The sequence below is a fragment of the Mesoplodon densirostris genome, chromosome 8, assembly GCF_025265405.1.
Source record: "Mesoplodon densirostris isolate mMesDen1 chromosome 8, mMesDen1 primary haplotype, whole genome shotgun sequence".
Taxonomy (NCBI): domain Eukaryota; kingdom Metazoa; phylum Chordata; class Mammalia; order Artiodactyla; family Ziphiidae; genus Mesoplodon; species Mesoplodon densirostris.
This window is the reverse complement of record NC_082668.1, coordinates 47,955,030-47,981,473: the sequence shown is the minus strand read 5'-3', so window position 1 is coordinate 47,981,473 and position 26,444 is coordinate 47,955,030. Positions and strand designations below refer to the sequence as shown.

Below are 26,444 nucleotides of genomic sequence, written 5' to 3'. Positions count from 1 at the left end.
TGAGTCCTAGACTATAATAACATTAATTGAGCAGTCAAGCTGTTTTATTCTAGTCTTTCAAAGGAATTCAGACAGTTTTGCCAAAGATAATGTTACCTCAGTAATGGGATCCCACAAGTTTTCACTCACAGTTAGGATATGGATATCAAAGTGTTTAGTGAAATGACGAAAACAGCAGGTCTAAAAAGATATAATTCTTTTGTGTACAATCAAAATAAAAAGGAGAGACAGTCTATTGTGAGTTTTAAAAAAGGGGAGAATGTTGAGTAGGATTTGTACAAAGAACTTCAAAGTCTAACCTTTAAAATGAAGCTAAACCTAGGTTACTTTTAGGTCCACATATAGGAGAGCCATGTGTATTCTTTTGTAAATAATGTTTGTTTCAATATTTTGTCTTTAAAAATATTTCTCAGCATAATTTATTTATTGTTGTGATTATTTCATTTTAGAGAAAGGTAGCTGACCTCCCATTAAGAACATAAGATAACCCAGGTAGAGAAATAGTTCATTGATCATTGGTTGAAGTTCTCATGAAAAATCTCGATCTAGTTATTGAAACACACTGCTACAAGCCTGCCAAAGTATAGCTCAGGATTTTATAGACACTTGTGGAAGTATATTGGGATACTCATCATACCCCAGGGATTGCTCAGGTGGTTTGAGATTTCCACTACATCTCCTTCCCTGGAGCTTTCTCTCTTTTGGTTGAAAGGGCACAACCTTATTCTGGAGGGGGTGAGTGGTGGTGCCACCACCAGGCTGATAGTCCCTGCACACGGAGTTTTGTGGTATCCCAGCTTTGCCATAATTATTACGTGGATACTACTGCACAGTGCTTAGCTCTGGAAATGACTTTTGAATATACTTCATTCAAATCCTCTTACAATAGAAAATATTATTGTTAGAATAAAGTGGTTCAAATTTCATAGCTTTCAGTGTCAGTAAGAATAGGCTGTATGTGCCCATTTTTCTTTTTGATTCATTGTAGCCTTTATTTTGACCTCGCTCTTGGCATTGGAAGAAATTCAGGCCCTTTTTATTTTGTTGCATAGACCTGGTATTTCTGGACCTTATATGTCAAGGTTTTCTCATATATAAGCCATTCTGAAGAGTTGGCCACATTATCAAGTGCTAAAGCTGTCCTTAGTCCTTCCTCCCCTCCTAGTCAAGGGTGTTGCATAATAGTCTAGTTGGGACCCTCAGGGAGGGCCAGTGGGTGGATCCCAGAAGGCGATTAGCAGTGTGGCTAGGAGCCCTCTGCTCCAATCAGCATGCGCCACACGTGCTCTGCCCTACAGCCTGAAACCCTTCCTCCCGCCTCACCTTTAGCCTTTGCCCATTTGGGAAGTGACTGTTCACATACACTCTGAAGCTGCCTCTCTGAACGAAACAGCCATTCCGTGCTTCCTCCTCTCTCTTTCAGGGGTATCTACCTCTTTTATAGGGCTCGTCCCTATCCGTGGAGCCCCATACCCATTCTCACCTACCTGTCAAAGATGATAAGTTCCTTGAAGGCAGGAACCATGTGCTACTTATTTTTACTTTTCCACTCCTATAATGCTTGTCGAATAACGTGGTCTTGAAATGTATCTTTTGGAAGGGTGAAGGATTTTTTTATGAGTGTTAAGAGATACGGGTTAATATTATAAAAAAAATGAAAATAACGATAAGCATTTATATTCCAAGTTAAGGAAGTTCAGAAAACCCTAATGCTGCTATTTCTTAGTAAATTATAAATGTATAGCCTCTTAAACATGTATCATGTGACTTCTTCTGTGAAATGTCTCAGTTTGGGCACTGGTTAGTTTTCTTGGCTGCACTCAGTAATGACCTACAAAAGCAAAGAGCCCTTTGCAAATTACAGTCCTACAATACAATGAAGAAGAATATTATAAGATGTCTTACAATTAGGAGTTTTAAGCAGAGAACCTTTACAATAGACACTAGTCAGATCCTTAAGAGTGTCAAAAATGAGCCGAGTTCTCCCAGGAGGATTTTGGAAGTTTCCTTTACCATGGCAAGCAATGAAGTTGCAATTGTTAGCAACTGCTTTAGAGTATTTAGCAATGTGGAGGAGTTAATGCAGGATCTAAAATTGTCTGACATCATCTCAGGATTACCTTCCTGGATTATATATTCAAAAAGCACATAAAAGTTTTGAGAGTAAGAAAATGCATCTTATATGCATTCATACGAGAAAGAACTTTTTTTTTAACTTCACCTAATTTACCATCCTACAGAGAACGAAACCTAATGATTAGTCTTCATTATTTTAACATCATCTCTGATCTCTTAGTGAACAGGATTTTAAGGTAATGTATGACATATTAATGTGAACCGTGTTTTAATCAATACTGAGGTTATTTTTTCTTTTAACCTTGAAAGAATTCAAGGAAAATTTGATATTAAATGTACTCATAAGGATAAAAATGAAATTCAGAGCCAGCTGCTTTACAGCTTTTAATATTCATACCATATACAGTTTCTTTAGTCATAACAGTGTGACACTTTTTTAAAACAAGAGCTTGGGCAGCAGGTTGCAGAGCAGGAAACTGCCATTCATTAAAAAGTCACCCTAAGCTTCTTCTAAACTAAATTATAAATATTTGTGGATTTCCTTTGGTAAATAGTTTTCAAACTTGGATATGCTGGATTTATTTTAGAAAAATGATTGTTGGCTTCAAACTTGTTTTAAAATTAGGCCTAAACAGGTTAAATTTATAGAGTAAATGAATACCAAGTGGCCTCATGGTGTTTTGTCAATGGGATTACTGATTTTTACTTAAAATTTGGGATTAAAAGAATTCATCTAATGGCATCTGCCATTAATGTTTATAATGTATTAAAAAGTTTTTTATTTGGAGATTTAAAACCCCCAATTGGCTTTAAACTTGGCGTGGTAATATTTCAATACATTATGAATAATTTATGAATTATGAGTTTTCTCCTTGATCATGTTTAAATATTCCATTTGTATTTTGAATATAGCCAGACTTACTTACTTGCCTCTGGATCCTTAAGAAAGATAAAAGCAAAAATGTATATAATAGTTTTTTATAAAGAAATTCAAAATGGGCCTTAGGAAAAAAAAATCACTCTTACCTTTCCCCATATATAATTAGGTTATCTGTTTCTTCTTGATCAAGCTTTGATCTTTTTCATACTTTAAAGATGCTGCTCCTCTGTCTTCTAGTTTGCAGGGTTTCAGATGTGAAAACTGCTGCCATCCTAATCTTTGTTCCTCCGTACTTGTCTTTTTCTCTGGCTGCTTTTAAGATTTTCTCTTTGTTCTTAAATTTGAGCAATGATTATGATGTGTCATGGTGTTGTTTCTTTTTGTTTCTCATATTTGGGGCTTAAGCTTGTTGACTCTCTGGGTTTTTATTTTTCGTCATTTGAAAAATTCTCAACCTTTATTTCTTCAAATATTTTTCTAACTCTCTCCTCTCCTTCAGGGACTATTCAACCACTTGAGGTTTTTCCATAATTCAGTGATCCTCTGAGGTTTTTCCATAATTCAGTGATCCTCTGTCTCTCCCTCCCTCCCTCCCTCCTTCCTTCCTTCCTTCCTCCTTTCCTCCTTCCCTTCCTTTCTCCCTCCCTCCGTCCCTCTGTTTCTTCCTTCCTGCCTGCCAGCTAGACTCTTTCCTGTGTTGTATTATAATTGCTATGTCTGTGTCTTCAATTTCACTACTCTTTTCTTCTGCAATGTCTTACCTGCCATTAATCTCATATAGTATATTTTTTATTTTATACATTGTGGTTTTCATTTCTAGAAGTTCTATTTGGGTGTTTTTTTGTATCTGTTTAATCTATCTCCTAGCTTCTTGAGCATATGGAACATATCTAAATGTCCTTGCCTACCACTACCATCATCCAGGTCATTTGTAGATCAGTCTTGATTAATTTTTCTACCCATTGTGGATTTTATTTTTCTGCTTCTTTGCATGTGATTATATATATATATATATATATATATATATATATATATATATATGTCCATACACCCACCCCCCCACACACACATTTTATTGCATACCAAGTATTGTGAATTTTACCATGTTGGGTGCTAATTAACCTTAAAATCATTTTGAGCATAGTTTGGGATATAGAGAAGTTACTTGGAAATAGTTTGTTTCTTTTGGGTCTTGTTTTAAAAGATTTGTCAGGTGAGGCCAAAGCAGTATTTATTCTAGCCTTAATTTTTCCCTACTGATAAGGTGAGACTCTTCTTAGTAATCTAACTGAAGTTCTGTGAATTCAAAATTTTCCTTCCTTGCTGTTGGTTCTTGTGTGAGCTACAGGCACTGTTCTCTCTAAATTTTGTGGGTGGCTCTTTCCTCAGTCTTGGGTCGTTATCATTACTCAGTTCAATTGTAAGAAGGATTTTTTGCAGGTATCTTTATTGCTTTTGGTAGAGTTCTTTCCTCTCCAGTGCTCTTGACTGCAAAATAAGCATCTTCATTTCACCACATTCTCAGCAATATCTCCAAAACTCAGGGAGATTGCTGGGGTTCAACTGAGCTCCACCTCCCTGGACCATAGTCTGGAAACCTTCTCCATGCATTAAGCCAGGGAAGTCATAGGGCTTACCTTATTTGTTTTTCATTTCTCATGGATCACTGTCCTTTGTTGCCTGATGTCTAATGTCTTAACAGTCATTGTTTCATACCTCTTGTTTCATTTTTTAGGTGTTTCAGATGGTAAGAGAAATATAGCCTCTGTTACTCTGTCTTGGCCAGAAGCAAAAGTATCTAAATAAATCTACATAGCTGAATTTAATATATGGAAAGGTGTCAACATAAATTTCTGAGGAAGGTTTGGATTATTTATTGAATGATACTGGTTCTTTTTTTTTTAATGCCATTGGGAAATCAGTGTATGTTTTCATACCATATAGCACTGTTAATCTTAAAGAGATTTATATTTTAAAAACAGGATTATAAAAAGTATAGCACATGCAAATACACACAGAGACACACAATATTCAATAGTCAATCCCGGGGAATGTGAAGTTGAATGAGTGTTGTCATATAACTGATGGCCATGTAAATTGTTACAACCCCTTTATGTTTAGTTAAAAAAAAAATAGAAAACCTAAATAGTAATACTTTATACCTAGTGATTTTTACTCTGTGATGCTATTTTATAGGAAAAATGAATAAAGGATAATTTTTATGTAAATTATTCCCTTTGTATATATTTAGCTAAAATTTAGAAATAATAATTGTTTAATGATAGGGCAATGATGCATCCATGTGTATATAGTCACCAAAACAATCTTTATGAAAAGTTTATCCAAATGGAAAGATTTATATTATATTGTAAATGGAAGTAAAATCAGTTTATATAGAACTTATATTTCTTAGCTTATTAATGTGTTAATGTGATTAATGTGATAATGACATATATCTTATTATGTCAACTGTAGAGTGCATTAAAACATGTATTTTTGTTGTTGTTTTTAAATTTATTTATTTATTTTATTTATTTTTGGCTGCGTTGGGTCTTCCTTTCTGCGAGCATGCTTTCTCTAGTTGCGGAGAGCAGGGGCTACTCTTCGTTGTGGTACGTGGGCTTCTGATTGCGTTGGCTTCTCTTGTCGTGGAGCACGGGCTCTAGGCACGTGGGCGTCCGTAGTTGTGGCTTGCGGGCTCTAGAGTGCAGGCTTAGTAGTTTTGGCGCCTGGGTTTCATTGCTCCCTGGCATGTGGGAACTTCCCGGACCAGGGCTTGAACCCTTGTCCCCTGCATTGGCAGGCGGATTCTTAACCACTGCACCATGAGGGAAGCCCAAAACATGTATTGTTATACATTAAATAAGTGTAAGTATATTGAATGCCAACTTAGTGTCATGAACTGTACTATATACATGAGCATAGAGAAGGGAAGTAAGATCTGTTTTACAAAGAAGTGTAGAGTGCCATAGGATCAAATAAATAGGCTAAAGAATGGTGTTTGGAAAGTGAAATTATTGTTTTTTAGTTATATTACAAGAATGGCTTATCTGATATTCATTGACATTTATATCTATATGTTTTATGAGCAGGCAACAATCCTTCTGGTGTTTTAGAGTCATAGAGTTGTACTGTTATTTTATATTCTTCTTATTTGGCCTACTGAACTTTATACAATTATTCTAAGGTTTATTACTTTTTGTCTATATGTCCCCAAAGAGTTTATATTATATTGTTATTAATTTAAAAAGCACATTATTTAATTTCATGGATTTTAAAATTATATAGTATTAAATGCCTTTATATTTTATGCTCTGCTATTGTTGAAAATGTCTACCTAAAAGTGATGAGATTTGGGTAGTGAAGAGGCATACTGAATTTGATCTGCTGATTAATCGACATCATGGTATTGGTCTCTTTATTCTTCCAGAGAAGTTGAATATTACATTTGGATACATTATATTCCCTTTCTGCTAGTTTTTGATCTTCACTTATTCCTTGAGGATATGATCAATTAATAATCACGTCTGTTAGGTTCTAGGTGAAGAGTAACTCTTGGGAGAATACAGAATATATTTTGTCCTTATTGTATTTCTTTGCATCTTGCAGAGTGCCTGGAACTGGAGATCAATAAATAATTTCTGAGTGAATGAATAAATTAATTGTAGAAAATGAAGTCATTTAAATTGTTACATATATATATATAATAGTAATATCTTTCATACCATAGAAAATAAACCATGTTATATTGTTAATATACATGGAATAATTATCTTGGCATTCTAATTCTTAAAATTTATTCTCTACCTATCTTGTATTAATAGCATATATCATGAGAAGATGAGTAAAGTATGGGGTGAATAACAGATTGATATTATTGTGTCATTATCTAAGTCTACTAAACAGTGCCTAGTAATATTTTATAATTCAATTAACTATTTTAATTTTTCTTAGGAGTAGAAGTGCAAGGACAGAGATAGCAGTAATTTCACTACAATAACAACTTTATGATAAAGATTAATTTCTCTGCTGTGCTTCAATTGCTATGGAGATTTATGGAGAGTGTTACAGACTGAATGTTTGTGTCCCCTGCAAATTCATATGTTGAAGCCCTCTCCCCCAGAGTGCAGGTATTTGGAGATAGAACCTTTAGGAGCTAATTAGGTTTAGATGAGGTCACGAAGGTGTGGCCCCAGTGATGGGATTAGTGTCCTCATGAGAACAAGAAGAGACAAGAGTGCCCTCTCTCTTTCTGTGGCCCGTGCCACAGCTATTTGGCTGTGAATGTGCACTATTCTTTAAGACTAGGAATGAATGATCCTGAAGGTGACTCGGAGATCATCATGGCTCCTTCCTTGGCTTCAGGGGTGGGGAGTGGGAGGTATGCAATTGCCTTGGTTTCAACAGATAGGCAGCAGCTGTCTGGAGCATCATGGGACACAGGGCTGCCAAGCATAGCCTGATTGTGGGGGGTGGCATGACCCCCATTTATATCAGAAGACTTCTGTTTATCCACCACTGCTGTTAATGATAACCCCAAACATTACCACACTTCTTGCCAACAAGCTCAGGAAAAAGTTAACCTTCTTTATTCTTAAATTTGAAGGTAAATATAATTAGTGAAAGATGTATAATAGGAAAAAAGACAAACAAGTTAAGGAACTTTGGAGGAATTTCATTTGATATATTGTTCTTATCTGCTGTGCCACTCATAATATTGAGTATTACGTTTATTCTTGCCCATTGTCCTTCAGAATATTTTGAAATATTGTTTTTAAACATCTAGAAAATTTAAAAAGACTTTGTGATTAAAATAATTTACATAAGAGAGGTTGGTCAGCATTCCTTTATTTATGCTTTACTATTTTCTTAATTTTATAGGATATAAAGTGTGATTGAACTGAACATCTATTTGGTTGATCCTCATCATGAACCGTGCTTTTAGCAGGAAGAAAGGTAAGTGTGTCCACTAAAGACCTGGGAGTCACTTCAATATTACTGTTCAAATCAAGCAGAGATGTTAAAAAATCACTTTTTCCAATTATCAAACCATGTGACTCTAGAATGAAGTTAGAGTTGCAAAAAATAAAGTGATCTGACTTAGGAAGTTGGTCCTAACTTCACTTTTCATAGCCATAGTACTAAATTCCCTGAGCTTACATGGGCTATAGTGTTTTAAATTCACTCGTGTGTGTGTGTGTGTGTGTGTGTGTGTGTGCATGCACTTCACTTTTTATTGAATAATGAATAAGGATTCATGATAGGTGAATTGATAGCAAGAGGCCAAATAAATTTGCTATTAATTTTAAAGTAGGAATTTAAAATAAGTATAAATATATCATACTGATAATATAAATATTATCAGTACAGAAATTTTTTTAAGGGGCAGGAAAACATGGTATTTGGCAAAATATTTCTTGATACACTCATAGGAAAGATAGAAAAATTTGATAGTTTTATATAGTTCAGTAAAGTTAAAATAATGTATCCTTGCCCTTCTAGAAGGAATTCTCTAGTGGTGGGCACAGGGCTCTCTCCTGTTTAACATGCTGTCAATGACCTGGAAGAGAATACTTAAACGATGCCACTCAAGTTCTTAGGTGATTGAAAGTAGGAAGAGATAACTGATGTGGTAGGATTACAGGCATATGGGGGGGAAATGACTAGTTAGGTCATATTCCACACTGTAAACTTAATACGATATTGTAAATTGCCAAACATGGGTCCAGAACCTCTAACACTTCTATACTTATTTGTATATTGTTATTATTTGGAAGATGCACCTTAATTGCTGTGTGGGTAAAACATGGCTGAAGAATAAAGACATCAGTGTGGTTATCAAAGGTTCCAGTTCATTTTCTAATGGATGAATAATGAACAGTCTTGAACCAGGAAATAGATTGTTCTGTTCTACTCCATGCCCTCAGGCATGGTGTGTTCTTGCTTTTAAGGATGAATTGACACACTGTAACATGCCTTGTTGAGAAAGGCTGAGATGACTTCAGGACTTTCAACCATGCAACAGGAAGCATGGCTGAGAACCCTTGGTGTGGTCTTGCAATTTTTGAAGACCTATGAATGTTTGAATGCTGTCATTTGGTCATAGAACTAACTTTAATAAAGGACAAATGGGTGTAAATTATAAGGTCATTGATTAAATGTAGGAAAAATATTCCAACAAGGTTGTGCCAAAGTATAATGGAATTATTCAAAGTATTACCTCTATTTTTTACTGAAATGAGAGGTGTTCAAACATTTGAATGTGGTACAGAGGATTAATGTGTTCAGTAGGGATTTAGGTAATGTGAAGAACTTTCAGGCACTTTTCAACCCTGGGAAACTAGGAATTTATTATTTTACTTATTTTTTTCAGAATAAGAGGAAGGCAAAATGACATTTATTGTGGTCTGTAGCTTGCTTCTGATTTAAAACAAATACCAAAAATAAAATCATGCTTCTTTTTATTCCCTTTACTAGTAAAAAATCTAGAAATAATTCTCAGATATATAGAAGTTTTTTTTTTTTTTTTTTTTTTTCTGTACGCGGGCCTCTCACTGCTGTGGCCTCTCCCGTTGCGGAGCACAGGCTCCGGACACACAGGCTCCGTGGCCATGGCTCGCGGGCCCAGCCGCTCCGCGGCATGTGGGATCTTCCGGGATCGGGGCACGAACCCGTGTCCCCTGCATCGGCAGGCGGACTCTCAACCACTGCGCCACCAGGGAAGCCCCGACAATAAAAACCTTACATCACAACTCATCACTTTAAACACACTATCTTGTTTTTTTTAAAGACACTTCAATATCTTCGCTTCTTTTTATTTGCTTAGAATTCCCTTTCCCATGGTTTTAAAATTGAAACTTCACATTTCTAATTTACTCTTTATTTGAAGGGGATTTGGAGTGGTTTTTCACTGAGAAATCCCAAGTATTGGATAGTAAGATGAGTAACTGGTGATAGTATATTTGTCTCACTTGAAGACAGTGGGAGTACAACCATGAAAATGAGAGTGATCTAGAGAATCAAGAAGCAGAAACTTATTATTTCCTGCTTTGCTGCCTTCTCTTTAAATTTGTTTTGACTTCTCTTATTTTTCAAGTCTAGTGATTACATATCAGAAAATTATTGATCAATATTTCACTCCAGTTCAGTTAGAACCTGATATCGGGAAGTTCTACCTTAAGTTCACCAGTCACTTCACACTCTCTCATTTATTACAGTTGTTAAAAGAAAACTTCTTGGAGCCTGTGCTCCTAGGTTCAACCAGTAGCACTATTTGTTGAATTTTAATTTGACATGTAAAACTGGAATTTTATCAGAGAATTCATATACTTGACCATCAGAAACTGTAATTATAGCCCTAGAGAATATATAATTCAAGTCATCTTTCCAATAACTAGCATCAACATACACTGTACTGTACTCTAAACAAAACAAGATCATCTTTTATCATTAAAAACTTATCTCTTATTTCATAGATATCCAATTTACTTGGTTATTACATGCAACCTTACTGAATCAGAAACCCAAGGAAAAGAGATTATCTTAAACTTAAACATAATTGGTTTTTTTTCTCTTTTTATTAAATCTCCCAACTAGTAATTTGGTATTCTTTGATTGAATTGTCCAGGCACTTCACTGATTTTCTTTGCAAATGCTTTAATGGTTATTAGAGTTGCTCATAGGGTCTGAAAAAAACTGAATGTACTAGAATTGCATCATTTTGGACTATTTTGAAAAGCCCTGTAAAAATTATCTAACCCCAGATTCATAGATTAAATTTTATGAATGTTTTATAGCTTCTTTATTTCCCTATGTTAGCTTTCTTTTTGAATTTTTAAAATCTTATATTCTATTTATTATGTCAAAAATTAATCGTTTAGTTAAAAAAGCATAAATGTGATTATTCAACTAATTACACTTTATGTTCTTTAACTTATCAGTTGATATAGTGATGAGTAGCAATAATCATAGTGCAAAGCACTTAAATTTCAATAGTATTTAAATATTTTCCTTTTCATGAACATTTTATTCAAATGCATCCATTCATCCATCAATATTTAGTTTTAAATTAATATGTTCAAAGTAGGTTTTTTCACTATTTTAAGCTCTGGTGGTACAAGAATAATGAAGTTTACTGCATCTTTCTAGATGAATTCTTAATCTAAATACATTTGAATACCTAGATTTATTGATCCAGTAGTCAGAGTGGTTTGACAGCTGTCAAATATTTTTGAAATGTTGGCCTTTCCTTTTATGTGAATGTTCACTATTAAGTCAGTGATTATAGTTTAATATCAAGAAAGGGAACACATTCTAGAGTGTCTATGTTCCTGTTTCTTCACCAATTCTATGTATCCAGTATCTTTTGTGGGTCCATATAGTGGCCAAAGACCATCATCTGTACCCTTTCTTCAAGGTCAGCCACATCTATATGAGTTAACATATAGTTTTGTCCTGTCAGTTTTTTCTTTTGCCAAAGTATAAATTAGAATGACATTAAGGACTCATTTTGGAAATCCTTCAGGTTTAATAAGTGTATTACCTATACTAGAGGTACATAATGAACAACCATTAAATCGTCAGCACTTGGTGTGTGGATGTAGATTTTTTGTCATTGTAGTAACTGCAGCTTATCCGCTGGTAATTTAGTATTGTGATTATTTCAGTCTTTCACCAGTAACAGCTAGATATACCTAACCTCGTTCTAGGTTACTGCAATACAAGACTATAACAAAGGCAGTGTCATGAGTTTTCAAATAATAGTGGTTTAGAGGAGAAAGCAGTTATCCCTCTGCTTCAGGATTGGAATGAACCATCGGATTCAAACTTCAGTTACACTTTGCATCCTCCTGAGCTATGCTGTGTGTCTTGGAAAAGGAGATATGAGAAGAATTGAGTTAAGGGGTAAAAAAAAGGAACTAGATATCTTTTTAGGTTTTCTGAAGGCAGGTCTTTGGTATTTTTATTATATTGGCATACAGTATTGTGATAAATTTATTTTAATACACAAGAGCAAGACTATATTCCACATTTAAGTACAAATTATTCTTGAATTAATCATATCACTATCCAGTAGCAATCATAAGGAGAAAACTATAGTTAAAATGAAAATCCATTCAAGAAATAAGAGATACATTATTGTCAATGTCAGTATGTCAATACCGCTTTTTGAAGCCTAGGATGTATTGCTTCTCAAAATATTTCACCCAAGTACGGCTGTCACATATCCACTTCAGTAATCAGAAATAGCCCTAAGATTCATCATGGGCACAGGATTTTATTGATCCCTCATGTTTTGTCTTAGAAATTCTTGTGAATATTGCATTGCACCCCATAAATATATTTAATATATAGTGCATTATCCTTTGAATGGTTTAAAATAATTAAAATTCCAGGAATATATGCCATTTTCTCTATGTCTTCACATTCCCCCAGTTTGAGAACGTATTAATTATACCAAACTAGTTTCTGTTAACATCATTTTTAAATGTTCTGAATTGAATGTTGAAAATGCTTTGTTAGTAATCTAATATTTTATTTTAGTGTGTACTTATTTAGTATTTTTCATGGTAAAATATATGTCTGATTTTATTCTATTTATAATATTGATTCTAAATTTTAAAATTCCCATTAGGAGTAAAATATTCACAAAACTCCACTTAAGACATAATATATTTGAAGATTGAGAAGTTTTACTACAGACAAATGCAGTTTGTAAAAAATCAGCAAATTTGATTTAAAATCAGCAAATTTGATTTGTGTAAACATTAGCATGTTTTGCTTTTTTCCTGCTTATATGTTCCACAAAATATTTTTGGAAGATATGTGGAATATATAAATCAAATTCAAAAATTGAATGAAAATTTTATTTTCTATTTCTATCAATAATATACAATACAAATTACTTTCGATATCTTCTATTTTTTTAACATCTTTACTGGAGTATAATTGCTTTACAATCTTCTTTTAGTTACTTTTATTTCTATTATTCTATTACACTAATTTATATAGTGTAATAATTCAAATTACTACATTTAAGATTATTTATATCCAAAACTCCTGATAGTGGACCCTCAATCAATGTTTCTCTAAATTGAGGCTAAAAAATTATCCTAATATTATATTAATTTTTAAATGAATTTAGTAGATTGATTCATTTCAGCTTTATATAAATGCAGTTGTTAGTTTAATGTTAGAATTTCCCATTACTAAACAGTTAATTCTTGATACTAAGGGATAGTAACAGTCATGAGAAAAGAGCAGATTACTATTTATTGAAAAGGGAATTAAGAAAAATAACCTGTTATTCATGAGAGTATCACATGAAATAAGAAAAATAACACATAATTATTCACATAATTGATATAATTACTCATAGCCCAACTGATGTTCTTTTAATATTCTTTAAAAATTCAAAATTGTTTTATTATTAGAAAGCTTTTAAAAGGAAAAGACTTTTATATTAAGGAAAGAATCCTATAATTACTTTGTGGTTACATTGTTCATATATCTGACTAGTCATTATTTCACATTTTAGCAAAACTATCTCCAAATTAGAAGTGCTCCCATCCATATCAGACTCCTTTCAAATGCATGAATATGACACCCTTAGAACCTGTGATTTAATTTAACACTGTGTATTCTTCATTGCAGACAAAACATGGATGCATACGCCAGAGGCTTTATCAAAACATTACATTCCCTATAATGCAAAGGTAATATAGTTCATATGATATTATTGAATCTTATTTTGCTACACTATTATTGCTAATTTATTATTATTTTTTATTTAACATCTTTATTGGAGTATAATTGCTTTAGAATGTTGTGATAGTTTCTGCTGTATAACAAAGTGAACCACCTATATGTATACATATATCACCATATCCCCTCCCTCTTGCATCTCCCTCCTACCCTCCCTATCCCATCCCTCTAGGTGGTCACAAAGCACTGAGCTGATCTCCCTCTGCATTGCAGCTGCTTCCCACTAGCTATCTATTTTACATTTGGTAGTGTATATATGTCAATCCTACTCTCTCAATTCATCCCATCTTACCCATCCCCTTCCCCATGTCCACAAGTCGATTCTCTATTTCTGCATCTTTATTCCTGTCCTGCCCCTAGGTTCATGAGAAAGTTTTTTTTTCACATTCCATGTATTTGTGTTAGCATACAGTGTTTGTTTTTCTCTTTTTGACTTACTTCATTCTGTATGACAGACTCTAAGTCCATCCACCTCACTACAAATAACTCAATTTCATTTCATTTTATGGTGGAGTAATATTCCATTGTATATATGTGTCACATCTTCTTTATGTATTCATCTGTTGATGGACACTTAGATTGGTTCCAGGTCCTAGCTATTGTAAATACTGCTGCAATAAAAACTGTGGTACATGACCCTTTTTGAATTATGGTTTTCTTAGGTATATGCCCATTAGGGGGATTGCTGGGTCATATGGTAGTTTTATTTTTACTTTCTCAAGGAACCTCCATACTGTTCTCCATGGTGGCTGTATCAATGTACAGTCAAACCAACAGTGCAAGAGGGTTTTCTCATCTCCACACCCTCTCCAGCATTTATCGTTTGTAGCGTTTTTTTTTTTTTTTTTTTTTTTTTTTTTTGCGGTACGCGGGCCTCTCACTGTGCGGCCTCTCCCTTTGCGGAGCACAGGCTCTGGACGCGCAGGCTCAGCGGCCATGGCTCACGGGCCCAGCCGCTCTGCAGCATGTGGGATCTTCCGGACTGGGGCACGAACCCGTGTCCCCTGCATCAGCAGGTGGAATCTCAACCACTGCACCACAAGGGAAGCCCTGTTTGTAGCTTTTTTGATGGAGGCGTGTGAGGTGTGAGGTGGTACCTCGTAGTTTTGATTTGCATTTCTCTAATGATTAGTGACGTTGAGCATTCTTTCATGTGTTTGTTGACAATCTGTATATCTTTGGAGAAATGTCTGTTTAGGTCTTTTGCCCATTTTTGGATTGGGTCATTTCTTTTTTTGATATTGAGCTGCATGAGCTGCTTGTATATTTCAGAGATTAATCCTTTATCAGTTGCTTTGTTTGCAAATATTTTCTCCCATTCTGAGGGCTTTCTTTTTGTCTTGTTTATGGTTTCCTTTGTTGTGCAAAAGCTTTTAAGTTTCATTAGGTCCCATTTATTCCTCCTTGTTTTTATTTCCGTTTCTCTGGGAGGTGGGTCAAAAAGGATCTTACTGTGATTTATGTCAAAGAGTGTTCTTCCTATGTTTTCCTCTAAGAGTTTTATAGTGTCTGGCCTTAGGTCTTTAATCCATTTTGAGTTTATTTTTGTGTATGGTGTTAGGAGGTATGCTAATTTCATTCCCCTACATGTAGCTGTCCAGTTTTCCCAGCACCACTTATTGAAGAGGCTTTTCTCCATTATATATTCTTGCCCCCTTTATCAAAGATAATGTGACCATATGTGCGTGGGTTTATCTCTGGGCTTTCTATCCTGTTCTATTGATCTATACTTCAGTTTTTGTGCCAGTACCATACTGTCTTGATTACTGTCGCTTTGTAGTATAGTCTGAAGTCAGGGAGCCTGATTCCTCCAGCTCCGTCTTTCTTTCTCAAGATTGCTTTGGCTATTCTGGGCCTTTTGTGTTTCCATACAGACTGTGAAATTTTTTGTTGTTGTTCTGTGAAAAATGCCATTGGTAGTTTGATAGGGATCGCACTGAATCTGTAGATTGCTTTGGGTAGTATAGTCATTTTCACAACGTTGATTCTTCCAATCCAAGGACATGGTATATCTCTCCATCTGTTTGTATTATCTTTAATTTCTTTCATCAGTATCTTATAGTTTTCTGAGTACAGGTCTTTTACCTCCTTAGGTAGGTTTATTCCTAGATATTTTATTATTTTTGTAGCAGTGGTAAATGGGAGTGTCTTCCTAATTTCTCTTTCAGATCTTTCATCATTAGTGTATAGGAATGCCAGAGATTTCTGTGCATTAATTTTGTATCCTGCTACTTTACCAAATTCATTGATTAGCTCTAATAGTTTTCTGGTAGCAGCTTTAGGATTCTCTATGTATAGTATCATGTCATCTGCAAACAGTGACAGTTTTACTTCTTCTTTTCAGATTTTTAAATTTCTTTTTCTTCTCTGATTGCTGTGTCTAAAACTTCCAAAACTATGTTGAATAATAGTGGTGAGAGTGGGCAATCTTGTCTTGTTCCTGATCTTAGAGGAAATGGTTTCAGTTTTTCAGTTTTGAGAACAATGTTGTCTGTGGGTTTGTCATATATGGCCTTTATTATATTTAGGTAAGTTCCCTCTATGCCTACTTTCCAGAGAGTTTTTATCATAAATGGGTGTTGAATTTTGTCGAAAGCTTTTTCTGAATTTATTGAGATTATCATATGGTTTTTATCCTTCAGTTTGTTAATATGGTGTATCACATGAATTGATTTGCGTATATTGAAGAATCCTTGCATTCCTGGGATAAACCTCACTTGATCATGGTGTATGATCCTTTTAATGTGCTGTTAGATTTTGTTTGCTAGTATTTTGTTGAGGACTTCTGCATCTATGTTCATCAGTGATACTGGCCTGTAGTATTTTTTTTTTTTTTTTGGTAACATCTTTGTCTGGTTTTGTCATCAGGGTGATGGTTACCTCATAGAATGAGTTTGGGGGTGTTCCTCCCTCTGCTATATTTTGGAAGAGTTTGAGAAGGATGGGTGTTAGCTCTTCTCTAAATGTTTGATAGAATTTGCCTGTGCAGCCATCTGCTCCTGGGCTTTTTTTGTTGGAAGATTTTTAATCACAGTCTCAGTTTCAGTGCTTGTGATTGGTCTGTTTATATTTTCTGTTTGTTCCTGGTTCAGTCTCAGAAGGTTGGGCTTTTCTAAGAATTTGTCCATTTCTTCCAGGTTTTCTATTTTATTGACGTAGAGTTGCTTGTAGTAATCTCTCATGATCCTTTATATTTCTTCAGTGTCCGTTGTTACTTCTCCTTTTCCATTTCTAATTCTGTTGATTTGAATATTCTCCCCTTTTTTCTAGATGAGTCTGGCTAATGGTTTATCAATTTTGTTTATCTTCTCAAAGAACCAGCTTTTAGTTTTATTGATCTTTGCTATTATTTCCTTCATTTCTTTTTCATTTATTTCTGATCTGATCATTATGATTCCTTTCCTTCTGCTAACTCTGGGGGTTTTTTGTTCTTCTTTCTCTAATTGCTTTAGGTGTAAGGTTAGGTTGTTTATTTGAGATGTTTCTTGTTTCTTGAGGTAGGATTGTATTGCTATAAACTTCCCTCTTAGAACTGGGTTTGCTGCATCCCATAGGTTTGGGGTCACGATGTTTTCATTGTCATTTGTCTCTAGGTATTTTTTCATTTCCTCTTTGATTTCTTCAGTGATCTCTTGCTTGTTTAGTAGAGTATTGTTTATCCTCCATGTGTTTGTATTTTTTACAAATTTTTTTCCTGTAATTGATATCTAGTCTCCAAGCCATGTGGTCAGAGAAGATACTTGATATGATTTCAATTTTCTTAAATTTACCAAGGCTTGATTTGTGACCCAAGATATGATCTATGCTGGAGAATGTTCCATGAGCACTTGAGAAGAAAGTGTATTCTGTTGTTTTTGGATGGAATGTCCTATAAATATTAATTAAGTCCATCTTGTTCAATGTGTCATTTAAAGCTTTTTTTCCTTATTTATTTTCATTTTGGTTGATCAGTCCATTGATGAAAGCAGGGTGTTAAAAGTCCCCTACTATTAATGTGTTACTGTCGATTTCCCCTTTTATGGCTATTAGCATTTGCCTTATGTATTGAGGTGCTTCTATGTTGGGTCCATAAATATTGACAATTGTTATATCTTCTTCTTGTATTGATCCCTTGATGATTATGTAGTGTCTGTCTTTGTCTCTTGTAATAGTATTTTAAAGTCATTTTTTCTGATATGAGAATTGCTACTCCAGCTTTCTTTTGATTTCCATTTGCATGGAATATCTTTTTCAATCCCCTCACTTTCAGTCTGTATGTGTCCCTAGGTCTGAAGTGGGTCTCTTGTAGACAGCATATATATGGGTGTTGTTTTTGTATCCATTCAGCCAGTCTATGTCTTTTGGTTGGAGCATTTTATCCATTTACATTTAAGGTAATTATTGATATGTATGTTCCTATTACCATTTTCTTAATTGTTTTGGGTTTGTTATTGTAGGTCTTTTCCTCCTCTTCTGTTTCCTGCTTAGAGAAGTTCCTTTAGCATTTGTTGTAGAGCTGGTTTGGTGGTGCTGAAATCTCTTAGCTTTTGCTGTCTGTAAAGGTTTTAATTTCTCCATTGAATCTGAATGAGATCCTTGCTGGGTAGAGTAATCTTGGTTGTAGGTTTTTGCCTTTCATCACTTTAAATATACCCTGCCACTCTCTTCTGGCTTACAGAGTTACTGCTGAAAGATCAGCTCTTAAATTTATGGGGATTCCCTTGTATGTTATTTGTTTCTTTTCCCTTGCTGCTTTTAATTTTTTTCTTAGTATTTAATTTTTGATAGTTTGATTAGTATGTGTCTTGGCATGTTTCTCCTTGGATTTATCCTGTATGAGACTCTCTGCACTTCCTGGACTTGGTTGATTATTTCCTTTCCCATTTTAGGGAAGTTTTCAACTGTAATCTCTTCAAATATTTTCTCAGTCCCTTGCTTTTTCTGTTCTTCTTCTGAGACCCCTATAATTCGAATGTTGGTGTGTTTAATGTTGTCCCAGAGGTCTCTGAGACTCTCCTCAATTCTTTTCATTCTTTTTTTCTTTATTCTGCTCTGCAGTAGTTATTTCCAGTATTTATCTTCCAGGTCACTTATCCATTCTTGTGCCTCAGTTATTCTGCTATTGATTCCTTCTGGAGAAGTTTTAATTTCATTTATTGTGTTGTTCATCATTGTTTTTTTTGCCCTTTAGTTCTTATAGGTCCTTGTTAAATGTTTCTTGTATTTTCTCCATTCTAGTTCCAGGGTTTTGGATCACATTTACTGTCATTACTCTGAATTCTTTTTCAGTTAGACTGCCTATTTCCTCTTCATTTGTTTTGTCTGGTGGGTTTTTCCCTTGCTCCTTCATCTGCTGTGTATTTCTCTGTCTTCTCATTTTGCTTAACTTACTGTGTTTGGGGTCTCCTTTTTGTAGGCTTTAGGTTCATAGTTCCTATTGTTTTTGGTGTCTACCCCCAGTGGGTCAGGTTGGTTCAGTGGCTTGTGTAGGCTTCCTGGTGGAGGGACTGGTGCCTGTATTCTGGTGGGTGGGGCTGGATCTTGTCTTTCCGGTGGGCAGAGCCGCATCTGGTGTTGTATTTTGGGGTGTCTGTGAACTTATTATGATTTTAGGCAGTCTCTCTGCTAATGGGTGGGATTGTGTTCCTGTCTTGCTAGTTTTTGGCATGGGGCCTCCAATACTGGAGCTTGCTGGCCGTTGTGTGGATCTGGGTCTTAGTATTGACATGGAAATATCTGGGAGAACTCTCACTAATTGATATTACATGGGGCCAGGAGGTCTGTGGTGGTTCAATGTCCTGAACTTGGCTTTCCAACCTAAGAGGCTCAGGCCTGACCCCAGGCCAGAGCACCAAGACCCTGTCAGCCACACAGCTCAGAAGAAAAGGGAGAAAACAAGAAAGAAAAAATAATAATAAACAAAGAAAATTGTTTTAATTATTAAAAGAAAAAATTATTAAGTTAAGAAAGTAATAATTATAATTTAAAAAAGAAAGAAGAGAGCAACCAAACCAATAAACAAATCCACCGATGATAACAAGCACTAAAACTATACTAAGATTAACATAAAAATCGGAAACAAGTCAGTTGCAGACAACAAACCTAAGTCTACAGTTGCTCCCAAAGTCCACCGCCTCAATTTTGGGATGATTTGTTGTCTATTCAGGTATTCAACAGATGCAGGGTACATCAAGTTGATTGTGGGGATTTAATCCACAGCTCCTGAGGCTGCTGGGAGAAATTTCCCTTTCTCTTCTTTGTTCGCACAGCTCCTGGGGTTCAGCTTTGGTTTTGGCCCCACCTCTGCATGTAGGTCACCCTCAGGCATCTGTTCCCACCCAGACAGGAAGAGGTTAAAGCAGCGGCTGATTAGGGAGCTCTTGCTCACTCATGCCAGGGGGAAGGAGGGGTATTGTAGTTATAATTGGAATGCAGGGCAAGCCTGTGGCAGCAGAGGCCAACGTGACATTGCAACAGCCTGAGGCATGCCTGTGTTCTCCCTGGGAAGTTGTCTGTGGATCATGGGACCCTGGCAGTGGTGGGCTGCACAGGCTTCCGGGTGGGGGGGATGTGTGCATAGTGACCTGTGCTTGCACACAGGATTCTTGGTGGCTGCAGCAGCAGCGTTAGTGTTTCATGCCCGTCTCTGGTGTCTGAGCTGATAGCCATGGCTCGCACCCGTCTCTGGAGCTCATTTAGGCAGTACTCTGAATCCCCTCTCCTCGCGCACCCGGAAACAATCATCTCTTTCCTCTTAGCCAGGTCCAGACTTTTTCCTGGACTCCTTCCCAGCTAGCTGTGGCGCACTAGCCCCCTTCAGGCTGTGTTCATGTCGCCAACCCCAGTCCTCTTCCTGGGATCTGACCTCCGAAGCCAGAGCCTCAGCTCGCAGCCCCCGCCTGCCCCGGCAGGTGAGCAGACAAGCCTCTCGGGCTGGTGAGTGCTGGTCGGCACCAATCCTGTGTGCGGGAATCTCTCCACTTTGCCCTCTGCACCCCTGTTGCTGCCCTCTCCTCCATGATTCCGAAGCTTCCTGCCCCCCGCTGCCAACCCCCGTCTCCGCCAGTGAAGGGGCTTCTAGTGTGTGGAAAATTTTCCTCCTTCATAGCTCCCTCCCCGAGGTGCAGGTCTCATCCTTATTCTTTTGTCTCTGTTTTTTCTTTCTTCTTTTGCCATACCCAGGTACGTGGGGAGTTTCTTGCCTTTTGGGAAGTGTGTTCTGTAGGAGCTGTTCCACCTGTAGATGTATTTTTGATGTATTTGTGGGGAGGAAGGTGATCTCCATGTCTTCGTCCTCCGCCATCTTGAAGGTCCCCTTATTATTGCTAATTTATGGTTGAGCTTAGAAAGATTGCTTATGCTTTGGCATTTCTTAGTAGATGATCCCTGAAAAATTTTGCATGAAAAAATAATTTTGTATATATAATATGGGAAGTTATTTTTCTTTCTAAGTAAGTATTCTATTTTACAAAAGACTATCCTTTATAATTTCTGTTTAAATCATGAATGTAGTTTCTTCAAATGATTTTGGCTATTGTTAAAATTATTGCAGTATTGTAGCCTATAAGAAATAAAACAACCAACAAATTAGTTTCCTTTAAAAATACTTAATGTTGCATTACACAGACAAATATAAAAACTAGTCTGGTAATGAGCTGCAATTTTAATGAATGTAATTATCACCCCAAAAAAGGAGACAAACTAAACTTAAACTATTAAGAAAACACAGAAAAAGTGCATATTTTTTATGAATCTTTTGTTCAAGTGCTGCATTTTAATAGAGAAATAGAAACAATCCATACTCCATGTCTTCAAAGATTTGATTCATTGATGTTGTTGGAAAACTAGACAAATGAATGAATGCCATTTACAAAAGGGTCTTTAAAGGAAGGTGTTATTTTATAGTTAATGAGCACTAAATGTGAAGTAGATTTCAGAGAAATCTGTTTAAATTTGGAAGAGACAGATGTGAATTAAAGAGCTGGGTTTGGGAATAAGGGAGTGGGCCAGACTTAAGCAACTGACCTTTGGAGATGGCATGGGGGAAAATAGAAAACGATAAAATTATTTTTATAAGAGAACAGTGGATTAGTGGGATATACAGAGATTAGTTATGAGGAATTATTTCAGGAAAAATTTTCTAAAAAGTTGTTGAACTGAGAGCCAATAGTGTTTAATAGGAAACCTCTACAGCACTGGTCTGAGTCTGAATCAGCAGGAAGCAGCATTTAAAAGGCCATCTAGAAGAAGTTCTTCCAGAGGGTTACTCAGCAGTGAGTTTTGTAGAGTGCAGCAACTGTATGTCTTCTGGCTGACTGTGCAGCAAAGAAAATGCTCAAAAATGTCTTCTGTGTAAAACTAACCTACTTGAAACCACTACAATGCTCATGAATTTCCCTGTAAAGTTAACATGAGGATTGATTGCCATGAATTGGCATGAAAAGTTTACGTAACAGAATAAGAAAAAAATGTGTTGATATTACCCATCTCTTCCACAGATATTCCTCATGTTAGGTATTGATACACTACATAAGATCTTCATAGAAAAAAATTTAATCTAGAAAATCACTTTTATTTTAAAGCCCATGCTCAGTTTTTTTATGTTATCAATCATAGTAGAATTATATCCTTCAAGTGAAACCATCAGAGATTATTCACTTTTATAAATGATTGAAGTGCTTCATTTTGAAAACTGGTTTATAAAGGATTGAAAGATTATACTGTAATTAAAACTGCCTTTAACTCTTTGGATTAATGTGACAATGGAGATCTGCTTGTCTACATGGAAAAGTTGCCTGTGCTAATTCACAGGTCCATAATAACTCTAAGACATCCCCAACAAAGTAGAGGGCACAGAAATATCTTCCAGACTGGGGTCAGTCAAATGTGGAAGAGCAGGTTGGTTTTGTTCGTTCTCATATGGCCTCCTGAGTGATATCATATGTACCAAGTAGCATTAAAAATATTTGAAGAAGGTTATTTTTTTCTGAATTCCCTTCTTTGTGGCACTTTTAAAATTGATTGCTTAGTAGTTATTTTTGAAAAATTTCTCATCTCTTAGTAGGGTAAATGCCACTTGAAAACTAAATCCATGTCCACAGAAGTACCTTGGGGAAACAGGGAAAAAAAAAAACCAAAACAAACAAAAAAAACAGAATCTAGACCTAGATTGCCTTGGTTTATATCCTGACTCCAACACTTACTAGCTGTGTGTCTTTGGGAAAATTACTTAACCTTTCTGTGTCTATAGTTATTCATCTGTAAATAGGGTTAATAGTAATTTCTCATTAGTGTTGTTATAAAGGTGTTCCATGAAGAGTTAGAATAGTCTCTGGAATAAAACAACTACTCATAAATGTTAGCAATCATTAATTTATCTTTTTTATTTTTCACAGGCCTTACCAAAGTCCCTATCTCACAGTAGTTGTTCAATATATATGTATTTTATGAATTAGTGCATAATAACTTTTCCAAGGTAATTGCAAAATAGTTATATTTCATTGAGTCCCAATATATACCAGGCACTGTGCTGGTGTGTTTTTACATGATTTAGTATTTCTATGAACCAATACAGTGATTATTAATGTTATCACCACTTTACATAAGAGAAAAGTAAGGCTGAAAGATTAAATAATATGATTATTTTCACAAAGCTAGTAAGACAGAGCCAGGCTAAAAAACTGAAGTCTATCTGACTTCAAAGATTTTCTTCTTTTTATGTATGTAATAACACTTGATTATAAATTAATTCATTAAATGACTGTTATGTATAAGGCACCATTGATTGAATGTTGAAGTTTCAGAGCTGTATGACTAATGGCCTATATATTCTTATGGAGCTTATTTTCATAAGGAAATATTCTTCAAAAATAACTAACATAAAAAGGCAGATCTTGTTTTTTGCCATTCAAGTGGCACTTAATAGAAAGCTATGGAGAAACAAAGAATGGTGAGTCATTCCTGTTTTATGTAAGTGGGAATGAGGTAGGGTTTCCAAGGGTCAAAGCAAGAGTGGAATGACCATTTCAAGCTGAGACATCTGAAGGAGGATGAGCTCTGTCAAGAAGGCCTAAGGCACAAACAAAATAGCAAGAGCTGGGCTAGGCGTAAAGTACTAATGATGGTAAAGTTCTTTATCAGTTGAGGTTCCATCTAAGAAACACAGCTAGTAGGATGTACAGCCGCCTACCCCCTACACACACATTTATTTCAGGGAATGGGTTACAGAGTTTGCGGGGGGGTTGGCTGGCCAGACAAGTCTGAAATCCATATGGCAGACCAGCAGGAAGGGTGGGCTGAAAACTCCAGGGCAGGAGCTGACTGCAGGTGGAATTTCTTCTTCTTCAGGAACATAGCAGGCCTGTCTCAGTTCTGTTAATGCCTTTAAATTGATTGTATCTAGCGCAGCCGGATTATTCAGAATAAGCTCCTTTACATAAAGTCAGTGATTATAGATGTTAATCATATCAGCAAAATAACTTCATGGCAACACCTAGCTTAGTATTTGATTGAATAACTGGAGAGTATAACCTGGCGAAGTTGTCACATAACACTGACCATCAGAAGTACTAATGACAGACAAGGCTAAAAAGATAAGTTGGGAAGGCTTTGAATGACAGGATAAGCAGTTTGTGCAGTAAACTAATCAAATAGGATGTTAGGAAGATAAATCTATAGTGATCTGAAAGTTGATTTGGATCAAGAGAGGTAGGATGACATTAAACTTCTTAGGAAGTTATTTTAATGGTAAAAGTGTGTGTTTCTATGTTTATATAGTGTAGTTGATAAACATATCATGGAAAATAAAGATGTGCTAAATATTCCAGTGAGAGAATTGATGCAACAGAGGAATAATTTGTATATGGGGGAAAGGAAAATCTATCTTCATCCTGTCTAAAAGGGAGAATGATCATATCACTAAAAGATTCCTATCACTTCATTCACTTTTGACAACCACTGGTTACAAATTAATCTGATAAATTTAACAGAGCTGTTTAAGAATTACAATTCTTCCTGGGCAAATATGTAATAACATTTACATTTAAATGTATTAAGTTTTAAAATGATAGTTTTCTGCTTTCATGTTCTAATTCGTTTAGTTTCTTTTTTAAGAACATATTTTAGTTCCACATTCTTTCATTTTATATAATATTCTATTTCAAAAATTCACATTTAATATTCATAGAGTTCCTATTTCACATCATATATAGATATAAAATAGTAGTTGGTTTCAAAAGTATTTTTCTATGTTGGGTTCATTAGTTGTTTTGTTTTTGTTTTTTAATGAGCAGTGACAGCCTTAATACTAGTTCACTGGGAATTCTACATATATTCCTATGTACCCTATAATGATGTTTTTCAAACTGCAGATTATGCTCCCTGAAAAAAATTGGGTTATAAAATCAATGCAGTGGGTCTTGGAAGACATGTATTTAAAGATGAAGTAGGACAGAAGAGGAAAAGAAAAGAAATTTTCAGAATGCATATGGTAAACATCAATTTATTCCATAAAATCGTGGTTCATAGTCGTAAGAGTTTGAAAGCCACTGCCTTTAAAGAGTAACCTGCCTTTAAGTAGTACTAAAAACTTTACCAGCTTTAACTAATTTAAATTGTAAAATAATAATAGAGGGGAGTTTCTTAAAAGAGCAGTTAATTTTTAATAGAAGAGATGATCCACGTGTAAGTTTAACTACATGTCCTCATTGAATATAACATCCTAATATGATTTCTGAAATATGCATATAAACATGGTAGGAGTGATAGAAAAATATAGTAAAATGTAAATATAATGTTAATATAGATTCATTTGTGCACTCATTCATCCACACATGTACTTATTCATTTGAATTGAGCTCCTAATTTATGCCAGGCCTTGACTGAGACAATAAGAATTGATTAGTGAACCAGATAGATAAACTCCCACCCTCCTGGGGCTTACATATAATAAGCAAAATAATAAGACTTTTTTGAGAGACACCCAAAAAGAAAACAATGTGCATATTTTTATTAATACAGTATTAGTGTTATTTATATAGTATATTATGTATCATATAGTATATTTTTATTAGTATATATGATGTAGTATTAACACAGTATTTTATTTATTAATACAGTATTCCAAGCTGTAATAATTGTATATAGAAAAGGAAAGCAGAATGTCAGGGATCGGGAAAGGTGGGAAAGAGGGTGCTGTGTTACATGAAGTGGTCAGGGAAGGTCTGAGGCAGGCAGAGGCCTAAGGGAAGTGAGGGAGTGAGGCGTGTGGGTGCGTTGGGAGATGAGTATTCCAGATCGGCTGTCATGGGCAAGGTGGGACCATGTTTACCTAGCCAAGGACTAGCCAGGGGCCGGGATGGCTGGAATGCAGTGGATTTCAGGGAAGTAGGAGTAAATACAATCCAAAAGGCACACGTGCAGTAGAGCAGGTGGGGCAGGGGATGTCCTATAGTTCTTGTAGGACCTTTTAGGTGCTGGGGCTCAGGGCGGGCCACCCCTAAATATGCCACAATGGCATATTGATTAATTTGAATTTAAGTTACTTAAGAAATCGCCAACACAAGAGGGACACTCTAACATTTCTTTCTGTCTCCCTGAAAGCAGTAAATAAATCTCTCATGTGAAAGGTGCACCCCCTGCATCTGGAGATAGAAGGACACCCTACTGCCAGAGATAGGGGATTTAGATTAGGAGCCTACAGAAACAAACCTCGTTACTTCTTTAGTGTACTACCCCCAAGCCCAAA

General features: G+C 35.6%; 1 protein-coding gene across 5 annotated transcripts in view; it reads left to right on the top strand.

Annotated features, from left to right (window-relative positions):
* Positions 1–26,444, top strand: part of GULP1 (GULP PTB domain containing engulfment adaptor 1) — a 294,504-nt gene that overhangs the window by 179,298 nt on the left and 88,762 nt on the right. For all 5 annotated transcript variants that reach the window (XM_060107071.1, XM_060107070.1, XM_060107068.1 and 2 more), the window contains 2 exons: positions 7,838–7,912; positions 13,610–13,671. In XM_060107071.1, coding sequence (XP_059963054.1) covers positions 7,885–7,912; positions 13,610–13,671 — 90 coding nt within the window. In that variant the 5' untranslated portion in view covers positions 7,838–7,884. The remainder of the gene's footprint in view (positions 1–7,837; positions 7,913–13,609; positions 13,672–26,444) is intronic.